The 27,411-nt window shown below is 43.2% G+C and overlaps 1 protein-coding gene across 2 annotated transcripts in view; it reads right to left on the bottom strand.

The window, feature by feature from the left end:
• LIMK1 (LIM domain kinase 1) overlaps nt 1-27,411 on the bottom strand; it is a 133,941-nt gene that overhangs the window by 77,746 nt on the left and 28,784 nt on the right. The window contains exon 2 of one of the 2 annotated variants that reach the window (XM_069761413.1): nt 25,670-25,766. In XM_069761413.1, coding sequence (XP_069617514.1) covers nt 25,670-25,766 — 97 coding nt within the window. Of the gene's footprint in view, nt 1-15,885; nt 15,985-25,669; nt 25,767-27,411 lie in introns of those variants that run through there. The other variant, XM_069761414.1, reaches the window with a different exon arrangement.

Genomic DNA, 27,411 nt, shown 5'->3' on the forward strand with positions numbered 1-27,411 from the left:
GTCATAGTAGTTGTGTGTATGTTGTAATAACACTTTATAAATATTTTTTCTTGCTCATTGTTAAGCTTTGTTCCCAGCATTAACTATTGGTGAGTTTTTAAGCCACGTATTTTTGCCCTGCTGAAAACTCAGCGTCTTATAGTTCCAGCAAATTGGATGGGATTTATAGAAACCTCCTGCCCAATGTGATTCTTTTTAACGCTGTGTAAACTGAACTGAGGTGCATCTTTCAAATCCGCAGCATGTCATTTTCTCCTGCTTGTGCACCAAAAGTTCTGTGCAGAATTTCCCCATAGACTTGCATTAGGTACGGAAATTCCACAGGTAAAAAAAACACACAGTTTAAGTGCGTTTCTATGACGGAAACACATAAAAACGCATGTAATCGGCACCTAAATATAGCAATAAAGTTCTGTCAAAGCCAAATACCAGGAAGTATCAAAAACAAACAACTTAATTTAAAGAGACAAAAACTGCAGCATCAAAAAACTCGCTAAAAACGCACACAAAACGCAATTAAAAAAAAACAAGTAACCTATTTTAAATAATAGGTGCAGAAATTCTGCAACAGCACAACTGCACCAAAAGCTCATTGTGCGAATGTAGCCTTACAGGACGGTTTCTACACTGTAGCAGTTACCAGCGGATCTCTATGATACATTTATCCAGCCATAATGTATCTGTATCACATTACTGTGGTGGGATCCACTGACAATGCGCTAATTGGGGTTGCCTGACTGTCTCCTTATGTTTGCCTTTCGGGAGACAAGAATGTGGTGTATTGTATTTCAATATGCTTGAAGCCTTTTTTTCCTCATGAGAAAAGTGTTGCCAGTTTGCGAAAGTGACTTATCCCCTAGGCCAGTGGACCCCAACCTTTCTGACCTTGAGAGCCACATCCAGCTCCTGCTCCCCTCACAGTAGTGGCACTGGCAACCAAAGCCCCCATTACGGGTATAATGATAACCAAAGCTTTCCACACAAATCACCCTGAAGCAGTATACCAAGATCCAGGGGTTCCCACCAAATCCCACCACATTCAGCGTTCTCCCATCATGCACTCCCAACACAGTCACCTCCATCTTCAAGAACCTCCTCTGACCAGTAGTATCATCCTGTCTCCAGCATACATACCGGTACTTAAATTATCTCTAAGCCCCCAAGACCAGTAGATGTGTACCCAGATTTGCTCTTCCGTGCTGGGCTTGACCATTTTGAGATGTGCTCTTTACACCAGTTTACTAAATCTGGAGCTAATGCACCAAGCTAGCAGCCAGCCGCGAGCCACAGTTCATGGGACCGTGAGCCATATGTGGCTCTCGAGCTACTGCTCTAGGCAGTAAATATGTAGGTTTAGCCAAACCATCCATGGAAATTAGTGGGGAAAGCAAAAAGGCAAATACGGTAGGTGCTTGGTGGTCCGTTACTTTATCTATATGGCTGATAGTAATCACCATTTCTTATATTTCCCACCTTGTCCAACTCAATCTATATCTGGCATTAATGGTGTGACTTAAGCCGTGTTCACACAATGCACTTTTCCGCATATTTTTGTCTGTGATCTTTTGGAAGAGAAAGTACCAGCAAAAGCAATGAGATTTCAGAAGTCTCGTACACACGCTTGGTTTTTTTTCCTGACTGAAATTGAGCATTGCAGCATTTTTTTCAAATCTGCAGCAAGTCAACTCTTTTTTCAGCAAGTCAACTCTTTCAGTTTTTTACAGCATTTTTACACATTGAAACTAATAAGAAACTGCAAAACACAGAACAATACAAATGCTGCATTTCTGCAGTTTATCACGAGCTGTTTTGGTGAATTTAACTGACTTTATTAACATGTCCCATAGACAATCTGCACAAAATAAAAACAATAAAACATAAAAAAAGCAAATAGCTGCAAATATTTTTTTACCTCCAAAAATGAAGATTTTGGCTGTGAAATAAAATACAGTAAAACTGCAACGCTCCAATATTCCCTTCCAGACATCCCCAGAATGAAGTGTCTGCCCAGTAGGTTTGCACCCACCGGAAAAGTCCTTACAGGGGTTGTACCTTAGTATGAAATAACGGTGAGTTCACTAAACCCCAGACATTATGGAATATTGTATTATATACTGTTTTGAAGTTTAAAGCCCTTATTCATAATGCAGAGGCTAAATGGATAGATATGACAAGGTTGTGAGACCGCTGGCCTTCAGGATGCTTTTTCTTACCGGTGTAGACCCCTTTAAGCTGGGATAATAGAATATGTCAGCTGTCTTTACTGGTAAGTAATTCAATGCTGGAAAAATTGTCTGTCTCTAATTAAGTCTCTTCCCCTTTCTGTACATATCTAGTCGCACAGCAGACACTGGAAACCCCGGAAAACACTGTCAGCCACTGACATGGCCGGATGTGGCTGTGAAATGAACACCACCTTCATGTCTAGTCATTGCAGAAAAAACTTTCATTGCACAGAGGAAAACAGTTTTATAAATCAATATTAAACATCTCAGGTGCGATACTAAATGCAATATTTGTCCCATCCGTAGCAATGTTCTGTCTAAGGGTAAGTTCACATTAGCATTCAGGAGCTTTGCGGGGGGCTGCGTATGTCCTCCGTTAAGCCCTGCCTACTTATGCATACTTCTGCATGCCTCCTGCATACCTATCATTAACATTGCGTGCACAGGCCATGCAGATGTAGGCGGATGCGTCCGCATGCGTTGTTTTGGCACTGCGCCAAACTGCGTTGAACGCACATCAAAACGACGCATCCGCATACATCCGCATGGCCTGCGTACCCAATGTTAAAGATAGGTACGCAGGGCGCATGCAGACGTAAGCGGAGCTGAATGGAAGAGGCTCGGCAGTGGGCGGGGCTTAATGGAGGAACTACGCAGCCCTCCACAGCTCTGCCCAATGCAAATGTGAAACCAGCCTTAGAAATAACATTATGGAATATTTGATTCATACAATTAAAGGACAAGAAATACAACCATTCGCCTGACTGGCATTAGGGTCATAGGTTGGAATTCACACTTGGTAACATTTACAGGACGTTTGTATGTTTTTTACACCTGCTTGGGCTTTGGGTGTTTCTCATAATCCCTATAAATCACTTTATATTGTATGTGACATAAGAGACTGAATTGTGGGCACAGGGAATGACGCCACAAGTTACACAGTTACAAAGTTGTATACAATGTCTACATTAAAGTAACATACAATTAATAATATGGTTAATAGTAGTCACGTACCCTTTCAGTAACCAAACCTAATTTTCCCATGGTGGCCACACAGGTTGCATTACCCCAAGATCTGCTGTGTTAAGGTATACACAGGCTCGGACTGGCCCACAGGATAACAGGAGAATTCTCCGGTGGGCCACTGTGCAAATTTGGTCACCACCCTCTTATATGAGCAGTACTTGGCACAATACACTTGATTTACCATGTACAGACAAAGGCAGCATTGTATTAAGGTATTAATCAACCCAGTTTGTGAATGATGATAAAGTCATATTGGCATGTATCTGATTTGATGTTACTGCTGGATCCTTGGAACTCCAGTCCGATACATGTACATACACCTAGTTCTAAAGTTGTCCAAAACCCAAAAAGATTGGAGGGATAAACTGGCAGTCTAATGAGCTTGGAAGTCAGGGGTCCTCCAGACAGAGTTGTCAGCTGTACAGAAATTCCAGGACGGTCCTTGAAAATTGGACACTTTTTTTAATTGAAGGCATCCGTGATTTTTTTCAAGCTGAAGACACTTGTCCAGATTATTTACCGTAACTGTAATTATCATCTTAATACGGTGTACAATGACTGCAGCTGATGTCTACAGACCATATTATGGGCTGTAGACAAGGATCACTGATCATAATGATTTATTATGGCTTTCCAATGTGTCTGTAAAAAATATTCTGTCTGTCCGTGATTTTCTGATAAGCTGTCCAGGAAAAATAAAAGGTTAAGTTGGCAATCCTCCCTCCCGAGCTCTTTGGCCAACATCTTTCTAATGTGTATGGCCAAACCCCTACATACGGGCATGGTTGGTTTGGCTGATTGTACATGTGCCCACTGTAGAGACAGGGCAGGAATCTCCGGTGTTAGCTTACCTTCTCCATATGTCCCCCACCAACATCATCTATCAACAGGTTCCCATACAAAGAAAATTGCGCCAGGTTCAGAAAACTTTTACAAAAAATGTTTAATAAACCTGCTCCACAATATACAACAGTCTAGAATATGCCGTCACCTTCATTAATATTTTGTTTGTTTTTTATATTAGGAGCAATAACATAAAATGAGTTCCATCCACTGCAGATCATCTCATTAATGAACTGTGTCCCAGGTAGGGCGGCTCCAATATCTACAGCATTATAGGCACTAGAATAATGACGCGGCCTGCTCCAAAATCAGGCCGGCAGTTATAGCGCATGGCAGAGATTGGGATGAGGCCAGGCTAGAAATGATCAGTACACAGCGAGGAGGAGACACATCACTCTATAAACAATTCCGAGACTGCTGACTGCATGAAAAAGGGCACAATGCACCAACAATATGTTTCCCACAGCACAGCATTAATATCCAGAAATGACCTTGTGCTAAATTGGTCGTCTGCACTGCTCAACAATTTTGGGGAGGAGGGGGAGGACGAGTAGGCAGACATCAGGGAAAGTGGTTCACAGGGTCCCATTGTATTAATGTATAATTACTGCATGGAGCAATATTTACCTTACAGATAACAATAACAGCTATCTATTCTCTATCTATTCTCTATTTATCTATCATTTATCTATCTGTTTATTATCTATCTATCTACCCCATATCTATCTTATCTATTACTTATCTATCTATCTAATATCTATAGATCTAATATCTACGTGTCTATCTACTGTATCTAATATCTATCTATTTCATATCTATCTATCTATAGTTTCTATTTATCTATCTAGAAAAAATGAGGAAGCAGAAGTGCGCTGCTTCCTCATTTTTTCTATTAAAAGGACTGGTATGTACCTGTAAAGCTCTGCACCCAACTACTATTATTTTTTTAGGTGATGTTATCTGATTAATTTTATCTATCTCTCTCTCTCTATCTATCTATCTATCTATCTATAGTATCTATCTATCTGCAGTATCTATCTATCTATCTATCTATCTATCTATCTATCTATCTATCTATCTATTCAAAAGGGCTTTATTAGCAGAACTAAATACATGTTAGCATTGCCACAGCAAGTTGTAAAATAATGGGGGGGGGGAGAGATCGGGATAGGGACGCATCCAGGAACGGGTGTAGGGGTCCATGACATATCAAGCTCCTCTTAGTCTGTGGCATTGTGCTGCTATGGCCGCTTCACTTTCCTCTTCCCCCAGTAGTATAAGCAGTTTCTCTTCCTCCTTCATGGAAGTGAGGTCTGGGAGGAGATCAGTCTTCTAAAGTGAGTGTCCCTCACTGTGGAGTAATTGGGGCACCTCACAAGAAGTGGGCCTCATCCTCCATAGCCTGCTAGGGGCACTGCTGGCAGAATCTGCTCTCTCGGGGCTTGTAGTTCTGTCGGTGCCACCCAGATTCAATGAGTAGGCTGTGGGCACTAAGTCTGTACTGACTCAGGATCTGTCACACTTCAAGGTTTGCTAGTTTCTCTAGATACGGGCCCAGTTTGTATTCCCTCTGTAGGTTCTGGTATATCATCAGTTTCTGTGATTTGTTCATGGCATTCCTCCAGACGTTAAGATTATTCCTCTCTGCCTTTGTGTACCATCGTGCGGATTTTGCATTTTGTCAGGCCATGCAGGTTGGTAGCTTTGTCAGGCTGGTTTTGGATGATTTGTATTGGGGGGGGGGTGTTCTCCTAGGGCTTCTTGATCGAGCAAGGCTTCGTGATGGTAGGAACTGGGACTACTTCTTTGCAGATGAGCCTTGAATTATAGCGCCTTCTTATGGATCGCAAGGTGTAGTGGAAATCTGCCCAGCTCTGCTCAGCAGGCATTGTTTGATGTGCTCTGATGGACTTGGAGAAGGTGTTTGCAGAACTATAGGTGGAATATTTTTCTTGGCCCAGCTTCCCACTTTGACCAATTTGGGTATGAGACTGGACCTCAGACTTCGCTGCCGTGCAGAAGGATTGGGGCAATGATGGTAGCAAACATTTTTTAAGATGGTACTGATGACTTCTGATGGCATAGAAGGCTTTGCAGGCCTTGTCTATCAGCAACCGTATGGCTTGCTTAATGCTCCCCGATTGGCTGAGTTCTAAGCCCAAATAGGTGTTCTTGTTGGTTTCTGTAAGCAGACAGTTGTCTATTAAGAAGAGGGGGGTGGCCAGCTGGTTTCTGCTTTCTTTTCTGGAACTCCATGACATTATTTTTTATTTCCAGTTGATTGGCAGTTCGCATGTGGTGCTGAAGATCTCTAAAGGTACCGTCACACATAACGACTTCGTTAACGATATCGTTGCAACGTCACGCTTTTGGTGACGTAGCAACAATCCCGCTAACGATCTCGTTATGTGTGACAGCGACCAACGATCAGGCCCCTGCTGGGAGATCGTTGGTCTTTGGGGAATGATCAGGACCATTTTTGGGTCGCTGATCATCCGCTGTCATCGCTGGATCGGCGTGTGTGATGCCGATCCAGCGATGCGTTCACTTGTAACCAGGGTAAATATCGGGTTACTAAGTGCAGGGCCACGCTTAGTAACCCGATATTTACCCTGGCTACCATTGTAAAAGTTAAAAAAAAAAAACACTACATACTCACATTCTGATGTCTGTCACGTCCCCCAACGTCCACTGTGTCAGCGCCGGCCGTAAAGCAGAGCACAGCCGTGACGTCACTGCTGTGCTCTGCTTTACGGCCGGCGCTGACACAGTCAGTGCAGGGAAACTCTCGGCAGCAGCGTGTGCATTAGCAGTGCTCCTGCCGAAAGCAGTTTTAACCCTGTGGACACCGGGGGACGTGACAGACATCAGAATGTGAGTATGCAGTGTTTTTTTTTTTTTAACTTTTACAATGGTAACCAGGGTAAATATCAGGTTACTAAGCGCAGCCCTGCACTTAGTAACCCGATGTTTACCCTGGTTACCTGGGTGCTGCAGGGGGATTTCGGCATCGTTGAAGACAGTTTCAACAATGCCGAAGTCGTTCCTCTGATCGTTGGTCGCTGGAGAGAGCTGTCTGTGTGACAGCTCCCCAGCGACCACACAACGACTTACCAACGATCACGGCCAGGTCGTATCGCTGGTCATGATCGTTGGTAAGTTGTTTAGTGTGACTAAAGCTTAAAGGTACCGTCACACTAAACGATATCGCTAGCGATCCGTGACGTTGCAGCGTCCTGGCTAGCGATATCGTTCAGTTTGACACACAGCAGCGGTCAGAATCCTGCTGTGATGTCGTTGGTCGCTGCAGAAAGTCCAGCACTTTATTTCGTCGCTGGACTTCCTGCTGACATCGCTGAATCAGCGTGTGTGACACATCCATTGCTGCGATCCTGTGACCTCCGGGAAAATGGCCACCGGAGGCGGCGCATGCTCAGATTGAGATCTCAGCAATGAGATCTCGTCTCCCGAGATCTCAGGGAGAGATCTCGTTGCCGAAATCTCAATCTGCTGCAAGGCAGTGGCTCTGGGAAAATGGCCGCCGCACATGCTCAGATTGAAATCTTGGCAATGAGATCTTGTCACGAGATCTCATTGCCAAGATCTCAATCTGAGTATGCGCCGCCCCGGCAGCTATTTTCTTAGAGGCCACCGCATCTCAGTAATGGATGTCCGGGGGCCTCTGGGCTTTCACAAAATCAGGGCCGGCTCCAGGTTTTCGAGGGCCCCGGGCGAAAGAGTCTCAGTGGGCCCCCCCCCTTTAACACATACCCCGATTTATGATGCACAGATACGGCAGAGAAATGTATAGTACAATGCCAGATTTCACTTTTTACATGAGTGACAGCTATTGTAAATTCTGCAGTGTATATATACAGGAGGAAAGGTGCTGTGCAGTGTATATATACAGGAGAGGTGCTTTTCTGTTTTGAGTTTTTCTATGAAACAAAGACTTTTCTACATAAACAACGTTGTTTGGTTTTGCGGCCCCAACAGATCTGTGCTACAAAGTAACAGGTGGCTCGGGCATTAATGAGGGACCTGATGCTGAATCCTTTCCACAAACCCTAATGACCCAATTAGTGCCCCGTCATTAGAAGCTCATTAAATGCCTCCCTGTCCCGAGCAGTCATGTACAGTATGGGGGGATCCTGCAGCCCACCCCATGACTGCTCCATACCATACACTGCCCTCTGTCGCTCTCACTATTATCCTGTGCATTTCTCTGTCATCGTTACCCCATGTTACACTTGTCACCCCCCACTACAGAGTAGCAGGGCAGCCAATGTCACCCCCTCCCGGACCCTAATGGCAGCAGGAAATGTCTGCTCCTCTATTGGGTTGGAACCTGATTTAATCAAGGAATAATGTGGATTTGTTGCCGGTGGCTGCAGGGGAAGGGTTAAGTGGTGCCATGTCCTTGGTGGGAGCAGTGGCAGCTGCTGGGACCTGGACAGAGACAGCCAATGTTGCTGTGACTGCACAGTGTGATGTGGAGGAGAGAAGCTGAGACTCCGGAGCAGAAATCACCCACATGCCAGCACTGGGCAGAGTCCCTCCAGTCACCAGCCTGGGGCCACGGGGCCCCAATGTACAGCCCACAGCTCAGTTTTATCCATGGCAGCAGCTCCCCTTCCTCCTGGCATCTGGTTAACCCCATTTATGCAGGTCGGATTGTTATCTTTAAGGTTCAGCAATAACCTTCATACAGATAGGAAGGGGTTAAGCTTCTTCCTACCCCACTGGTGCAGGTTTGGTGCAGCATGCATGTATTCTGGGTGAGCTGGGCGGCTACAGGCTGCACCCCACCAGCTGCTCCTCCAGACATCACCCACATTTTTAGGCAGCGGAGACAGACAGCAGCAGACTGAGCCACAACTGCAACCACTGCTGGATACCTTTGCACTCACTCAGGCACTAGTAGGACGGAGCTCCTCCGGAATCTGCCTGATAAACTTCAGCACTGTCTGCAGCCACCCAGTGGGGAGAGCAGAGAACGTGCTCTCTCCGCCCACAATGTCACACTGGCTGCCTTCTGTTAACCCCTATGTGTGCCTGCCTGGCTGCACTGACTGAGTGAGAAGATGCTTGTGTCAGAGCTGGCACATAGGGGTTAAGAGAACGCAGCCAGCAGTGACTTTGTGGGGGGAGAGAGCATGTTATCTCCTGCTCTGCTCTCCCAGCTGTATCTGACAGCGTGAGTGGGGCCCCCCCCCCTCTCCCCAGGGCCCCGGCATTTGCCCGCTGTGCCGGCTGCTGACGCCGGCCCTGTACAAAATGCACACATTCATTTTTTTCCCTATTTTCCTTCTGAAAATTTCTGGTGCGTCTTATGGTCCGGTGCGTCTTATAGTTCAAAAAAATACTGTATACTAATCTTAAACAAAACCACTGAAAGTCACAGACTGGTATCGGAGGAAAGAGGACCTTGCCCGCAAGGACACACAGTCTACAAAGGATGGGTGACTATCTATCTATCTATCTATCTATCTATCTATCTATCTATCTATCCCTTAAGGTACCGTCACACTAAGCGACGCTGCAGCGATACCGACAACGATGTCGATCGCTGCAGCGTCGCTGTTTGGTCGCTGGAGAGCTGTCACACAGACAGCTCTCCAGCGACCAACGATCCCGAGGTCCCCGGTAACCAGGGATTACCTTGTGCAGGCGTGTACTATGGAGGACAGAGTATGAACTTCAATCCAATATTGCAGCCAGCATGCAGCCAGCGGGTAAGGAAAGGGTGAATCAAACACCCAAAAACCCCGCCTCCATGGCTGAAGATTGTTCCCTCCAAATTCAGGTGACAGTGTCCCTTTAAAGGGACATGATGTTTATGAAGAGGGAGGCCAGGGCCTGCAAAGCCCGAGTAAGGCCGGGTTGACATTAGCGTATGTGTGTGCAGCGTATACCTGCATACCGATCCTCATGCGTCTACATATATTTAACATTGTGTACACAGGGACATGCGTCTGAATCAGTTCGCATGCGGATGCGTGAGTTGTTTCGCGGTGTCCGGCGAACGCAACATGTTACATTTTTTGAGGCGTCAAATAAGCGCAGGCATATGCATGTGGATGAGTGGTAAAAACAACGCATTACTGTCTATGGGAGCGCATTGGTACGCAACTGGTATGCGTTTGATGTGCTTGCGTACTTCGGACTGCGCAGGTCCAGGAACTGATTGAGACACACCCTCCTGGAAATATCGAACGCATGCGCATAAACAGCGCAAATGCAGGCAAAAACGCATACATACTCAGCGGGTTTTTTTGGCGTCATGCGTAAGCTGATGCGGATAAAAAACGCAGCGTAAGCATGGGTTTAAATGCGTTTTGGCATGCGTTTGCACATGCAGATGATACACTGTGGACAGATACGCAAATGTGTACTTAGCCTAACTCAGCCACGACTACAGCACTGACGTTTACACTAGTACCATATGTGGGGTTACAAATGGGTGCAGTACATACCTGAAAACGTGTTTATCTATAGTTGTCACAGTGTTTTTTTGTAACTTTAAGGGAATATTTGAATTGATTTTTGACACTTAATTTGAGGGCAACATAATGTAGAAAAAACACCTTGATTCCAGCAATATGTCACTTATTGGGCTGCTTGCTTTAGGTTGAATATAATCACTGTTGTATTAGCAGGAGATTAGGACTAGAGGACTAGTAAACCTGCTGCCATGTAGTTCTCCATATTCGTGAGCTCTGCATAACCCCACCCCACCACTGATGGGCAGCTTTCTTCTCATGCACAGTGTACATAGAAAGCTGTCAATCAGTGGTGTGGGCGGGGTTATTCAGGGCTCAGCATTCAGAGCACTGCTAGATCTGCCGCAGAGAAAAAATCTGATTATATCAAAATGACAGAAGGAGCAGTAAGTGATACATTGCTGGGATCAGGGTCTCTGCCCTTATACCATGCTGCTCTCTTTTGGGTGGCAAAAACCTGGTGACAGATTCCCTTTAACTGCCAAGGCAACGTGCCCATTTCAGCTGCATAAATCCCTGCAGGACAGCTGTGATTTTCAAAGGCAGAAATAGTGTGGTCACATTCTAAAAGGATGTGGCCTGTGGTAGGACATGTACTTAACTTCAGGTTTGGATCGGAGCAGATTTTGCTCTGATAAATAATGGATTTTTCATTCATCATAAAGTGTCCTGTCTAAAGGGAGCAAAGAATAACTACTATGACTGTAATGATCAGCGCAACAAGGGGGCTGTTTCCTTTGTACAATGATGCCATCATGCAACAACTAAATCACCATGACAAAAATTCACAATGTGGTGTGAGAACTAGCATCGGACCCTCACATACGTTTTATATAATTGTTTCTGAATTAGAGATGATGGAATAAATTTACAATACTCTGGTCAGTTATCTGTGGCTGCTGGTCGAGAGACCTGCGTACTGCCTCCTCTCTGAAAGAATCCGCGGCTCCTCTTTTGATTAGCCAGATTAGAGTGACATCATGCCCTGGGAACCGCTTCCTCCCTGACCGCATTCCGCAGCTCCTCTTTTGATTAGCAAGACTGGCGGAGCATCGTTTATGCGTCACGTCACAACGGCGACTTTGTGCCAGGTTAGCTTGTCAAGTGAGGAGCCGCAGGTAAAGGTTCATGGGGTATGAAGTCATGCTAGGCTGGCTAATCAATAGAGGAGCTGTGGATGCCATCACGTAGGAAGGAGACGCCTCACAGGACCTGAGTCTAGTGGGCACAGAATACAGGAGGAGCTGATCAGATTAATGTATAGTTTTGTGGGAAAGGTCTCATTAAAATTTCTATGCCATTCATTGAAGTCCCTGGTGTTTGTATGCATGTGAGTCCAGTGTTCCCTCTAGGACTGTGCTTGCAGAGATAGCTGTCAGTCACTATTAGAACCGCCCACTGGACTCATATACTTACAGACAGCAGCGATTTCAATGAATAAATTACAAGTTATACTGAACCCGTTCCTACAAACCTACATATCATTCTGCTCAGGTTCTTCTCTATGCCATGATGTCCACAGATCAGACTGCAGGTACCATGCGACAGGTACCCTTTAAGTTGTGGCTCTCATGGTTTATCTCATTTTGAGGGAAAGAGCGGCATCTCATGGAGAGACTCTGACTGACTGGGTCCATGTTAGCTGGAGGCAGGGAAGAGACGAAGTAACACTGAGCTATATTTGTGCTCTTCACCTTTCCCAATGTGAAGGGTCAGAGTTGGGTCACACAGTTCCCAATAATGACGCCGATTGGCGCTAGGATTGTGGAAATCAGTGCATGCCTTGTCATAGGATTGCAGTAATACAGCTCTTCTAGCGTTCTCCTTTTACTATGTCCAGGCAGTAACCAATACATGACTATGAGTCATGGAAACCAGCCCGAATTTCCTCTCAGCAGATAAGGACAAAGCAGCCCCCCCATCATCCCTCCTCATCATTACCTATACTCATATCTGAAAACACCAGTTCCATTATATCAGCATCACTTCTCATACAGTGACATGATGTCATGTGCTGAGTGGCGGAAACCATGTTGTGAGATCAATCAATATTCAGCAGGAAGTCTCAGAGACATGAGCTACATCAATTCTATGGACTACGTATCGTTGGGTCCTATGGAGCTGTGATGGTCCGATCTCATGCCGAATATGTAGCATGGGGTGAAAGTGGTCCATTATAGATGAAGACGACCTTGGTCACATATAGTTCAATAACAGTAACAGGCTACATATGGAATGGATTCATTCTTATACACAGTCCAAATATGAAAAGAAATGAGTGTTTGGCCACATCTATTAACAATGATTCCACATTCAGGACCTTTTAATTATACTGCTTATGTATGTATGGATGTGAGTGGGATTTGTTACTGTTGGTAAGTTGACCATTCCTATTTAGACAGCATAAAGTCTAATAGGACTACACAGTAATGTTGGGCAAGCCTGCTAAACCAATATCTATGGCCCCTTCCTAGCCTATTAATATCACCCCGCAGCTGTCTGCCTAGCTTTTGCTGGTTATTAATGACAGGAGGGCCACGCATATGTTTTTTTGGGGGTTCCCCGATTTTCATATATCCAGAAAAGACTAAGTATACAGCTGTGAGCTGATATTAATAGCCTGTGAAGCTCCATATTTATTACCCCCTTCCCAGATTCTGAGCCCCAATGGGGGCAGTGATGATGACTGAACATGAACATGAAGCTCCTTAAAAAGTATTGAGGTGGAGGGGACATGTTCCATCAATCCCACAATACAATTTGCCCATTGTTGTCCCTTTATTGAACCATCAAGAAAGGCTCGGCAGACTCAGTATTTCGGTTGCTATAAAAATAGAAGAGTTTCCGCTTGATAATTGCAATGTGTTGTCCCTACACCATATACAGGTCCTTCTCAAAAAATTAGCATATAGTGTTAAATTTCATTATTTACCATAATGTAATGATTACAATTAAACTTTCATATATTATAGATTCATTATCCACCAACTGAAATTTCTCAGGTCTTTTATTGTTTTAATACTGATGATTTTGGCATACAACTCCTGATAACCCAAAAAACCTGTCTCAATAAATTAGCATATCAAGAAAAGGTTCTCTAAACGACCTATTACCCTAATCTTCTGAATCAACTAATTAACTCTAAACACATGCAAAAGATACCTGAGGCTTTTATAAACTCCCTGCCTGGTTCATTACTCAAAACCCCCATCATGGGTAAGACTAGCGACCTGACAGATGTCAAGAAGGCCATCATTGACACCCTCAAGCAAGAGGGTAAGACCCAGAAAGAAATTTCTCAACAAATAGGCTGTTCCCAGAGTGCTGTATCAAGGCACCTCAATGGTAAGTCTGTTGGAAGGAAACAATGTGGCAGAAAACGCTGTACAACGAGAAGAGGAGACCGGACCCTGAGGAAGATTGTGGAGAAGGACCGATTCCAGACCTTGGGGAACCTGAGGAAGCAGTGGACTGAGTCTGGTGTGGAAACATCCAGAGCCACCGTGCACAGGCGTGTGCAGGAAATGGGCTACAGGTGCCGCATTCCCCAGGTAAAGCCACTTTTGAGCTACAGAGAAGCAGCACTGGACTGTTGCTAAGTGGTCCCAAGTACTTTTTTCTGATGAAAGCAAATTTTGCATGTCATTCGGAAATCAAGGTGCCAGAGTCTGGAGGAAGACTGGGGAGAAGGAAATGCCAAAATGCCTGAAGTCCAGTGTCAAGTACCCACAGTCAGTGATGGTGTGGGGTGCCATGTCAGCTGCTGGTGTTGGTCCACTGTGTTTCATCAAGGGCAGGGTCAATGCAGCTAGCTATCAGGAGATTTTGGAGCACTTCATGCTTCCATCGGCTGAAATGCTTTATGGAGATGAAGATTTCATTTTTCAGCACGACCTGGCACCTGCTCACAGTGCCAAAACCACTGGTAAATGGTTTACTGACCATGGTATTACTGTGCTCAATTGGCCTGCCAACTCTCCTGACCTGAACCTCATAGAGAATCTGTGGGATATTGTGAAGAGAAAGTTGAGAGACGCAAGACCCAACACTCTGGATGAGCTTAAGGCCGCTATTGAAGCATCCTGGGCCTCCATAACATCTCAGCAGTGTCACAGGCTGATTGCCTCCATGCCACGCCGCATTGAAGCAGTCATTTCTGCCAAAGGATTCCCGACCAAGTATTGAGTGCATAACTGAACATTATTATTTGATGGTTTTTTTGTTTGTTATTAAAAAACACTTTTATTTGATTGGATGGGTGAAATATGCTAATTTATTGAGACAGGTTTTTTGGGTTATCAGGAGTTGTATGCCAAAATCATCAGTATTAAAACAATAAAAGACCTGACAAATTTCAGTTGGTGGATGATGAATCTATAATATATGAAAGTTTAATTGTAATCATTACATTATGGTAAATAATGAAATTTAACACTATATGCTAATTTTTTGAGAAGGACCTGTATGTCACAACTTCTAGAAGTTTAATTACCCCATCAAGGTGACATAGATAAAAATGAATTGTAAGAGTTTCAACCAGTTTCTAATAATCTCGCAGTAAATCAATTTTGGATTCAATCTTTCTTTTTTTGATGAAAATGATGTTCTTATTTAGCTACTGGTGATAAATGTTCCTTTCCCCTATTAAAATTGCACAATTCTTTGCATAGAACTTGTGGACATGTTGAGCAAATTATGATTCATATAACAACACTTCTGGCCTTGTTTTATGTTGTTGTTTTTTTCCATAGTGAACCATTACCATAGCTGATGAATTTTATGAATACTGTGCAATAGTAATACCTTACACATAGAAGGGTGGGATAACCTTATCTAGCACGTCAGTTGCTTTTGAATAGTTTCATAAAATAATAGTCTGTGCATCCAACAATTACGACAATCCACATACCTACGACAAGTGTGTATGTCTTCAAAAATCATTATATATATATATATATATACATATATATATATATATAATATATATATACATATTATATATATATACATATTATATATATATATATATATATACATATTATATATATATATACATATTATATATATATATATATATATATATATATATATATATACATACATATATATATATATCAATAAACCACTTTTATTTGGGGGAATCATAATGTTAAGAAATAGCAATACCAATAAATCTATATATATATATTAAGTATATACTTAAAAAATAAAAGTGGAAAACATGTCTTAGGTTAGTAAATTGCAGGGGAAAGTTTTCTCCTCCATGTAAATGATGCTGTGACACTTACTGTTTCTTTGCTGCCTGTTGCTCCATCGCCCATGCAGCCGGTTCTCACAGCTGTCTGCCCTGACTGCCTAGTCCCTGTTTTTGGTTCCCCAGCCCCCTGTGAGTAATATAGAAGAACAGGAAGTTCTGAGCACACAGCTGCATTAACAGCAGAGACAACCTCCCCCCAAAGCGAAATCTCACAGTGTTCAACTTCCGCAGAGCCAGCGACTGATATACTGCTCAGATAAATGATCGCGTCATGATGAATTGCATCTACTAAAAATTCTAGATTTTCCATTTTGTTTTCTATTCCTTTGGCAATAAAATATTTTATTTTTGCCTTTTCTACAAGTTGTTGTAGTTTTAAACTGTTTAGAAGTATCGAGACAACATTTAAAGGGGTTTTCTAGCTTAGGAAATCTAATTTCATATATTTTAGGTTATGGGTAATCTGTTTGGGATCCTCATGTCTTGGCCAGAGTGGAGAGTGAATTAAAGGGCGTCTCTTGCTCCGGGGGACCGGCCCTGTCCTTTATTGATTTAGATGGACATTGTGTAATGCGTCATCTCACCTGTAAGAGCGCTGCAGGGAAATTGAACATTTGCTGCTCAGTTTTCCCACAGAAAATAAATGATTTTGGGGGGGGGGGGATAGTTTGTCAGCATCTTGCTAGTAAAGGGAAGCTGTCACCAGGTTTTTGCCACCTAATCTGAGAACGGAATAATGTGTTTTATGTTTTATAAGCAGGAATCATCACTAGAGGACCAGTAACCCTGCTGCCATGTAGTTCTCTATATTCATGAGCTCTGTATAACCACACCTCCACCACGGATTGGCAGCTTTCTGCCTATGCACAGTAAACACAGAAAGCTACTAATCAGAGGTGTGGGCGGAGTTATACAAAGCTCAGCATTTAGAGAACTGCTAGATCTGCAGAAGATAAGACAGGGATTTTCTAAAAAAAATAAAAATGCAGCCCAGTAAGTGACACATTGCTGGAATCAGGGTCACGGAGGGGGTAGCACAAACCTGCTGATTCTCTTTAAGGGATCCTTCTTACAAATGGTATTTTTTGAAAGCAGAGAATGCCAATAAGGCAATTTACAAGTTAGACTTCACTACGAATTTGAAGAGAGCTGTGGTTGTAGCTCTAGTTACTATGGCATTGATATTATACCTTGCTATTCACCTACCTTTCCAGTTTGGAATAAAAAAAAAAAAAGTAAAACAATGTGAAAACATAAGAGATTATATTTTTCTGGTTTGCAATGATGATGACTTTTTTTTTATACCATCGTATTGCAATAGAAACAATTACAGATACATATAAAGATTACATGATACAGTACATGAGTCTTGCAGGTAAAATACCGTAAATGATAATTTACAGTCTTAGTCCTGTCCCACACGTCCAGATAATTCCGGTACCAGAAAAATCGGTACCGGAGTTATCCGTGTCCGTGTGTCCGTGTGCTCACGTGGCACATCAGTGTGGCACACGTGCGGCAGCCATGTGCCGTCCGTGTGCCGACTGGGTACCACACACACCATGCAGGAGACAGCGCTAGAGTTAAGCGCTGTCCCCTGCTTTGGGTGCTGAATCCAGAATTCATTCCTTCTTCCCAGCAGCGTTCGCTGGAGAGAAGGAATGAAAAATCAGGGGGGGGGGGTTTGTGTGTGTGTTTAAAATAAAGTTCCCGGTCAGCTCCCGCCTCCCTCCCCCTGTGCGCCCTCCCGCTGGCATTAAAATACTTACCCAGCTCCCTCGATGCTTCCTCTCAGCGTCGCAGCTTGTCCCGTATGAGCGGCCACGTGGTGTCACACATTACAGTGATGAATATGCGGCTCCACCCCTATGGGACAGCATCCATGTGCGGTACGTGTTTACATGGACCCATTGACTTTAATGGGTCCGTGTGATCCGTGCGCTCCCACGAACACTGACATGTCTCCGTGTTTTTCAAACGGACACACGGTCCGTGAAAACACGCTGACATGTGCAGAGACACATTCATTTTAATGTGTCTACGTGAGTCAGTGTCTCCGGTACGTGAGGAAACTGTCACCTCACGTACCGGAGCCACTGACGAGTGAAACCGGCCTTAAGACCAGTTAATCAGTGAACGAACGTTTATGGAAATGCTCATTCCCGACTTTCGATCCAGTCAGACTAAGCTAAATGCTCATACAGCAGGTGTGACGATTTTTGTAACAATTTTAAAAATCATTGCCATGGGCAGCACTTGGTCAACGGTAAACAGGTGATGTGCTGAAGATAATATGATGTCCTATGTGCACAGAATGATCAAATTAAAGGGTTGCTTCACTACATCACTATTAATGACCTATCTGCTGGATAGGTCAACAATATGAGATCAGTGGTAGCCTGAGAACAGTTGATCGGTGGTGGTGCCGGGTATTGGACCCATACCAATCTAATATTGATAATCTATCCTCAGGATGGTGAGACTACTCTTTAAAGGGGTTTTCCAAGAATGCAATAAAATGGCCCTAGTCACGTAATTTAAACAGCAGCCCATTATAGTAACATAACAAGACGGAATGTAGTTTGAAGAAAAACAGTTCCCAAGAACTGTGTCTCAACTGACAGAGAATCTGTATTGTATGCACAAGTCTCCTTGATCCAAAGAGAAGTGTGTCACATCAGAAGAAATAAACCTTCTCAATGGCTGACTGAGCACAAAGGATTTTTTCCTCTAGATTCAGTCCTGTAGTGGAGGAGAAAATGTGTTTCTTCTCCTGTCATCCACATCTCTGGTGCTTATGATACAGCTCCTCTGTCAGTTGAGATACAGGTCTCGGGAGATGTGCAATATTCAGATTGCTGCTGGTCTTGACACATAGCTAGGATGAACTGGAGACTGAGTTATGCAATGGAGGAAATTTTATTAAATTTTTAGAGAAACCCTTTAATGATTATCCAGTGTGCGTAGAACATTTGTCCACACTCAGAGCACTTAATAACTCACACAGCACATATAATATAGAGTTGCAGGGAACCTGACAGGCGATACAAACCGCATAGTTTCAGAATCAAAAAAACATGGCTGTTATCATATACCACGGTTTGGGCAGCATGTATCACCTGTCAGATTCCCTTTAATGTATGTAGTTGCTTTAGTCCTTAATACAAATGACATCTCAAACTGATAGGCTTGGCTAACTCAAGTAACTTGATGTATTTGTTACTTCGCTTCCTATGGAACTGCTCATGGAAATTAAAGGGAATCTGTCATCACATTTGACATATCTAAACTATTAATATGGGCATACAGGTTATAGTCTGCTGAGAAGAGTGATACCTCTGTGCCTCATATCTCCTGTGTGCGCATAACTGTTCTTTTCTTTCATCCACAGTCATAGAGTGATAAAAGATGATTTATCCACAAGAAGGCATCTGATATAAGGCATACAGGTATCACTCGCCTCAGCCATCTATAACCTGTATGCCCATATTAATAGTTTAGATAGTTCAACTGTGGTGACAAAGACTGATTTTAAGACATTTCATGCTCATTTCTGTGGATTCTGTTGGTAATAACTGAACCATGGGGAATATATATAGAATACCGAACATTTTGTTTAGCCTCACAATGTTATTCAGATATATTACCTGTTTTGCTACCGTCTGTAAAAGTTGCAGAGTCATTCATTAGACTAAGTGCCTCTTACAACACTGGCACAGGAGCCTATTCTCCTCTACTGTCTGAGGAGCAGCAGCACCAGCAAATCTGCAGATATTATTTTATAATGCAGAAACCATACAGAATATATTACACCACAATATACACATTTTCCTTTTTCCCTTGTAATTGACAGTTATTTGATCTTATAGACTGATCAGCCATAAGATTAAAACATCAGTGATAGGTGAAGTGAATAACGGGGACAACTGCACCTGTCGAGGGGGAGTACAGTATATAATTGGCAGAAAGTGAAGTCAATTCTTCAAGTTGATGTCTTAAGAGCAGGAAAAATGACAAAGTATAAGGATACCAGTGAGTTCAAAACTGAATAAAATATATGACTTAGGCTGTGTGCACACGTTCAGGATTTTTTGCGTTTTTTCGCTATAAAATCGCCATTATACCACTAAAAAAAATTACATTAAGCATCCTATTATTAAAATGCAATCTGCCTTTTTTGTGCACATGCTGCATTTTTTCCGCAGCGGAATCGCATTCCGGAAAAAAACGCAGCATGTTCATTCTTTGTGCGGAATTGCGGGGATTCCGCACACATAGGAATGCATTGATCCGATTACTTTCCGCATGTGACTATGCCCACCATGCGAGAAGTAAGCGGATCATGTGCGGATGGTACTCAGGGTGGAGGAGAGGAAACTCTCCTCCGGGCCCTGGGAACCATATACCTGTAAAAAAAGAATTAAAATAAAAAATCGTGATATTCTCACCTTCCGGCGGCCCCGGCAGCCTTCCCGCTCCTCTCGATGCTCCCGTTCCCAGTAATTCCTCGCGGCAATAACCTGTGATGATGTAGCGGTCTCGCTTGATGCTACGTCATCTGGGGTCATTGCCGAGAGGCATTACTGGGAATGGGAGCATCGCGAGGAGCAGGAAGGCTGCTGGGGCGGCCGGAAGGTGAGAATATCACAATTTTTAATTTTTTAATTATTTTTAACATTATATATTTTTACTATTGATGCTGCATAGGCAGCATCAATAGTAAAAAGTTGGTTACACTTGTCAAACACTATGTTTGACAAGTGTGACAAACCTGTCAATCAGTTATTGAATTGGGGAAGCTCAGGAAAAATCCGCAAAAAAAACGCATGCGGATTTCCTGCAGAAAAAGTCCGGTTTTGTTCAGGAAATTTCTGCAAAGAATCCTGACGTGTGCACTTAGCCTTAAAGGGGTTGTCAGGCCTTAGGCTACAAGTCTACAGTTACTCTACTTGACTGCCGACTAGTGAATCCTCAGATCAAGTCCACTGCGCGCTGTAAGGCTGCCGTCACACTAGCAATATTTGGTCAGTATTTTACAGCCTAAACCAGGAATGGAACAATTGGTCAGTATTTTACAGCCTAAACCAGGAATGGAACAATTAGAGGAAAAGTATAATAGAAACATATGCACCACTTCTGTATTTATCACCCACTCCTGGTTTTGGCTTCCAAATACTGAGGTAAAATACTGACCAAATACTGCTAGTGTGATGGCAGCCTAAGGATTCTCCAGTGAAAGACACTCCAACCCTCCTTGGACCCGGTTGTGAGACCCTCCACCTATCAGATATTGATTTACTTTCTGTTAAACCCCCCACCTATGAGATTTTGATATGCTATACTGAGGATAGGTCATAATTATCGCAGGCTTGGAGAACCCCTTTAATACATCAGCAGAATCTGCACAAACCTCTGTGGGAGTTTGTTCCAATGCATTAGTCTAGACTCCAGGCTGATTAGCTCAGACCATGGTCTAGCCTGGATGCAATTGGATCCGCTGTTGTCTGAGAGCAGGACGCTTTACAACCTGTAATGTATTCACTGATAGCAAACTTGTATATTAAAAAAGGGCGAGAGGCTGAACTACAAAGAGTTTTAGAAACTTGTCTTTAACCCCTTTGTGAGGGAGGCCTTTTTCGTTTTGGCGTTTCTGTTTTTCGCTTCCCTTCTTTCCAGAGCCATAACTTTTTTTATTTCTCTGTCAATATTGGCATGTGAGGGCTTGTTTTTTGCAGGACAAATTGAACTTTTGTCCACTTAGAAGATTAGGCACCAAATATATGGATGATGACTGTGCTTCTTTCACTTCAAGTGATACCTCACACTCTTAGTATCAAAGACCTCTTATGGGGGATGCTTACACATAAAGTAATGGTATATTGCACAAACAAGAAGAAAAAAATTGGGCCACTCACTCGGTCTTTCTTGTTGAAATTCCTTTATTTAATCTTCGATTATATCCGCTTTATCTCGATAAAGTGCATGGTGCGGTGTGTAGGAGACAGGGGAGTGAGCAGGTTTCGCGCTGTTACTGCGCTTCAAGGAGTCCATATATTTTTATATTGATTGGGCGATTCTGAACGTGGCAATACCAAATATGAGTATATTTGATTTTTTTAAATTGTTTTATTTTGAATGGGGCAAAAGGGGGTTGATTTGAACTTTTAATTTTTAAAAAAAATATTTTTAAAAACCTTTTTTTACATTTGCAATTCTTCAATAATCTCCATGGGAGACTAGAAGCTGCAACAACCCGATCGCTTCTGCTACATACAGGCGATGATCAGATCGCATATATGTAGCAGAATTGCTGACTTGCTATGAGCGCCGACCACGGGGCGGCGCTCATAGCAATCTGGCAGTGACAACCATAGGGGTCTCTAGGAGACCTCTGGTTGTCATGTTGACCAAACGGTGACTGCGATCACATGACCGGTCACCAATGGGCGTGATTTCCGTAAGAGCGCGCTAAATGCTGCTGTCAGAGTTTGACAGCGGCATTTAATGCTTTAACAGTCACAGGTTGATCGCGATTCCACCTGCGGCTGTTGTGGGCAAATGTCAGCTGTTCAAAATAGCTGACAGAAAAGATGTGGTCTCTGCGCCGGAGTCCACCTCAAATGGGGAGACATGACATGCGCCGAACTAATACGGCACATGTCGTGAAGGAATTTAATTCAGTAGCCACAGCCACTACGCAGTTGACAAAGCTGTTATGCTCTGCAGCTTCCAAACTCAGTACATCCAGCTTCCTTCAGCACAGTAACAGCTGATCGGCGGTGATGCATGGTGTTGCACCCCTACAGATCAAATATTGATGACCTATCCTAATGAAAGATCATCAATATAAAAGTCCCAGACAACCAATTTAAGTCTTGGAATTTCAAGCCTGGGATTAGAAACTGATAATGCTAATGTCATACATTTAAATACACTTAAGTTTAAGTCAGTAAAACCCATACTTTTCTACCACACAGATTTCATTGTAAGAAACTATTGTGATGATTCTGTAGGAAAATGGGCAAAAAAGTATCAATAGCAACAGTAAAATGTGTGCTATATTAACATGACCTAAAAGGTGGCTCAGCAATGGAGAAGCTACTTCTCTCAGACTACCATAAAATAGCCAGGGGACAGTTTGTAGCTGTACATGGGGACAAAGGTAGGGTTTTTTGGAGAAATGTCTTCCGGTCTGATGACACAATTTGTTATATATGTAGGAAAAAAGGGGCAGGCAATGGCACGCAATCAGAAAAACGCCATGCAAACCACAAAGCACAGGGTTAGCAGTATCATGCGGTAGAGGTGCTTTGTTGCAGGATTGGCTAGTGTAATTCACAAAATTCAATGTCATTATACGGAAAGGAAAATGATGTGGAAATATTAAAGTAACATATCAGGTCATTGGCCAATAAGTTAAAGCTTGGGCACAAATGGGTCTTTCAAAAGGACAAATTTCCCAAGCATTAAGCATTCTGTCAAAGTTGTGGCAAAAGTGTTTAAGGATAGCAAGGGAAGGTAAGAGCCCCAAAAAATGCATCCACCAACTGGAGTGACAGTGAGTCGGATGGGAGAAAGAAGGCCAAAGATTGAGGGTCTACTTGAAGGAGGGAGACAACAATCCCCACCCTCTGTACATCATTCCCATATGACCGCAGCGGAAACCTGAAATAGAGCTTACAGGCTTCCTGAAATGCGACAAATTTATTCCGAACCCCAGAAAACCTATCCAGGAGTGTCACTTTAGGTTCCAGTTCAGCTGTCTGTTGTGAAGAAACCTTAGACCATAGGTCTGATAGCTCAAAAGACAGACTCTGCAGCTATCTCGCAATGTTAGCGACAGGATCCATATCAAGATCCAAAAAAGTAGGCCGAGTGAAAATGTCACGCTGTGACTATATGTAATTGGGGAATGGGGACCTGTACAGACCCTAGGACCCTAACTATTGCTCCCAAAGGTGCCACTGATGGTGAGTAGGTTTGGGCCACCTGCCTTAAGGTACCTTCACACTGAACGATATCGCTAGCGATCCGTGACGTTGCAGCGTCCTGGTTAGCGATATCATTGAGTTTGACACGCAGCAGCGATCTGGATCCTGCTGTGACATCGTTGGTCGGAGCAGAAAGTCCAGAACTTTATTTCGTCGCTGGACTCCCGCAGACATCTCTGAATCGGCGTGTGTGACGCCGATTCAGCGATGTCTTCACTGGTAACCAGGGTAAACATCGGGTTACTAAGCGCAGGGCTGCACTTAGTAACCCGATGTTTTCCCTGGTTACCAGCGTAAACGTAAAAAAAACCAAACACTACATACTTACATTCCGGTGTCTGTCCCCCGGCGCTCTGCTTCCCTGCACTGTGTAAGCGCCGACCGGAAAGCAGAGCACAGCGGCTTTACGGCTGGCGCTCACAGTCAGTGCAGAGAAGCACAGCGCCGGGGGACTGACACCGGAATGTAAGTATGTAGTATTTTTTTTTTCTACGTTTACGCTGGTAACCAGGGTAAACATCGGGTTACTAAGCGCGGCCCTGCGCTTAGTAACCCGATGTTTACCCTGGTTACCAAGGGACTTCGCATAGTTGGTCGCTAGAGAGCTGTCTGTGTGACAGCTCTCCAGCGACCACACAGCGACGCTGCAGCGATCGGGATCGTTGTCTAGATCGCTGCAGCGTCGCTAAATGTGATGGTACCTTAACTGTTCTCCTTTTATCCCCAAAGCTGTCCCATCCCTTCCCCCCAGGAAGCCTCCGACATAAATGCAAGTGTATAAACAAGTAAGACAATCAGAGATAACAAAAAGCAACTAACATACAAAACACTCACCCAAAATAGAGAGGTATGTTTGGAAGGGTAGAAATATACAAACCAAATGAGGACAATGAAGAAATTACACACCCAAAAACCAAAGAACAATCTCCAACTCTGCACAGCAATTTCAGGGAACTATCAGGAAATAAACTTTCACTGGCAAGGAATATAAGGTCTTGTCAGATATTATAGAGAGAGGGAATGACTAGATCAGGAACAGCTGTAAGATGGAGCTTCATGTTCCTAACCAGTACAGAAGGGGTCATGAACCTCTTCGGCACCATAGGAAACAAAATCCATTAAATATGGGACACGAAAGACCTGCAAATCACAATATGTAATGATTTTCTAACCCGGGATCATCCAGGAGGACGTGACATACTCGTGACAGGAGGCATGTGCAAAGGCACATAGCCTATAATTGTTGTATGGGTAGATCCATGTAGAAGACAGCACTAGCAGCATTCCATAAAAAATTAAATTTATTGTTAGAATAAAAACATGAGTGGCAAAGAGAAGCAACAAAAATAATTCAAATATATATATAACAAAGGTAGAGAATTGATGCACGTCTAATCTAATCTTGAAGCCTGGATAACTGATTAGACGAACGTGTGTGCATTCTCTCCTTTGTCATATATAATTTTAATTATTTTTGTTGCTGTTCTTTGCCACTTATGTTTTTAATCTGAACAATAAATTTCATTTTTTTACGGAATACTACAAGTGCTGGAATGTTCAGCTCAGAAAATATATATTTTCTATACCTATTGGGGAAATGTAACCATACCAGAAAGATGGCTCAGTGAGTAGCAGTGCAGCTCTGGGGTCCAGGCTTCAAACACCACCAAGGAGAACACCTGCAAGGAGTTTGTATGTTCTCCTCCGGTTTCCTCCCACTACTGATAGGGAATCTAGATTGTGAGCCCCAAAAGGGACAGCGATGATAATGACTGTAAAGCGCTGCGGAATAAATGGCGCTATATAAGTGAGTAAAATAAATACCTGAAACAGTCAGTGTGCCAATCTGAGTCCAAGGCCTGAAGATATCGTCCATCATAGATACTTTGTCCACAACTTGCACAAACTGGCAATTCATTACCTATAGGAGGAGAACAAAGTGTGTAAAGAAGGTGCCAAGAGGAATACATTATACAATAAGACAGTTCCTAATTGTTTTATATTTTTATAAAAAGTTTTGATGGTAATACTGGAAGTCCCCAATAATTGAGTGAATCTAATTCATTTTTAATTTCGTTAGATAGAGAGAGAGAGAGAGAGAGAGAGAGAGACCCCAGAATGGGAAATGCAGCTACCGGGCATGCTCAGTGTAAAAAAAAAACTGAATCAGTAGCCGGATTCATCTATTTCACCCATGTTTCATCCTTTTATCGCTGGATCCGTCGCTGTGCGTTTTTTCACCGGACACAAAAAACATTCCTCTGGACGTTTTCTCCGGCCGCCGGAAAACTAATTTTTGACGTATCCACCAAAAAACAGATGAAACGTTAGGCCATCAGGTGCAATCCGACGCTAATACAACTCTATGAGAAAAAAACGGATCCGGCAGGAAAAAAAACGGATCCTTTTTTTAAAAAATATGTGTGAAAGTAGCCTAAGGCTGCAATTGAACAATTCATCTTTACCCTCCAGTGTTACATGAGTCAAGACTAGTCTCGTGAGGCATCTTTACGCCCGTATTTATAATTGCTCTGATATTCTAATCATGCCTCTCTGACATGATTGAGAGCCGGCATACGCTCCCACCGGACTAGTCCAGCTTTAGATCTTCTCTGGGCGTGAATGATAACCTGAATAGCAGTCCTACAAGTCATGTATGAAGGACGACCCTGCTGAGCTAGTCCCGCCTCATTAGTATATGCAACGATATAGGAAACATGCACATTTTTCAACATTGCAACATTAGTCTGGCATATCATACACGTCATCAGAACCCCTACCGCTATAGTAGCTGTTGGTGACAGTCTACTTGTCAGGTTCCTTTCAAACCACGGCTATGTGTCAGTAAGTCAAATCACCAACTCCTCAATTTCCCTGATTTCCGACTCCACGACTCCACAGCAGTGGTCACTACTGAGCATGTACATAAAGTGCAGCACAGATTCATCTCAACTGAAAGCCCAGATCATTAGATCAGGAACAGAACAGACATTTATAGGACATTTCATAACTTTCCCAAATTATTCTATAAACATTATTCTGCACTGTACTACTGAACCCAATGTATTATATATGTTAGGAGTCGGTCCATTTTATACCGACTCCAACTCCACCAAAATGGACACTGACTCAGACTCCACAGCCCTGCTTTAGACATAAAAAAAGACATAGCACAGGAAGTTGATTGCTATTATTGTTAGTAATAAATTTGGTAACAGATTCCTATTGGTTAACCTTGGTAACTGATGCATTTTGGTGTTCATGTAATGGTGGGAATTTTTCGATTTCTTACAAATCTACTGAAACCTATGGTGAGCTAAAGCCTACCATACACACAAAATGATTGTCAGCCAAATGGTTGACTGGCAGCCATCTTGGCCGTCTTTCCCATACACAGGAGCACTCCATCAGCCGAGTGTTCCCTGTGTTCTTTATGAGAAAACTGATGACCGATACTGTATGCAGCCAGATATTATCTCCATGAGAACAAAAGGATCGGCAGTCTCAAATCGGACATGCCAGATCCTTAATTGTCTGGGGACCCTATAGACATATGACTATGGGCG

This window comes from Ranitomeya imitator, chromosome 3, assembly GCF_032444005.1.
Source record: "Ranitomeya imitator isolate aRanImi1 chromosome 3, aRanImi1.pri, whole genome shotgun sequence".
NCBI classification, from domain to species: domain Eukaryota; kingdom Metazoa; phylum Chordata; class Amphibia; order Anura; family Dendrobatidae; genus Ranitomeya; species Ranitomeya imitator.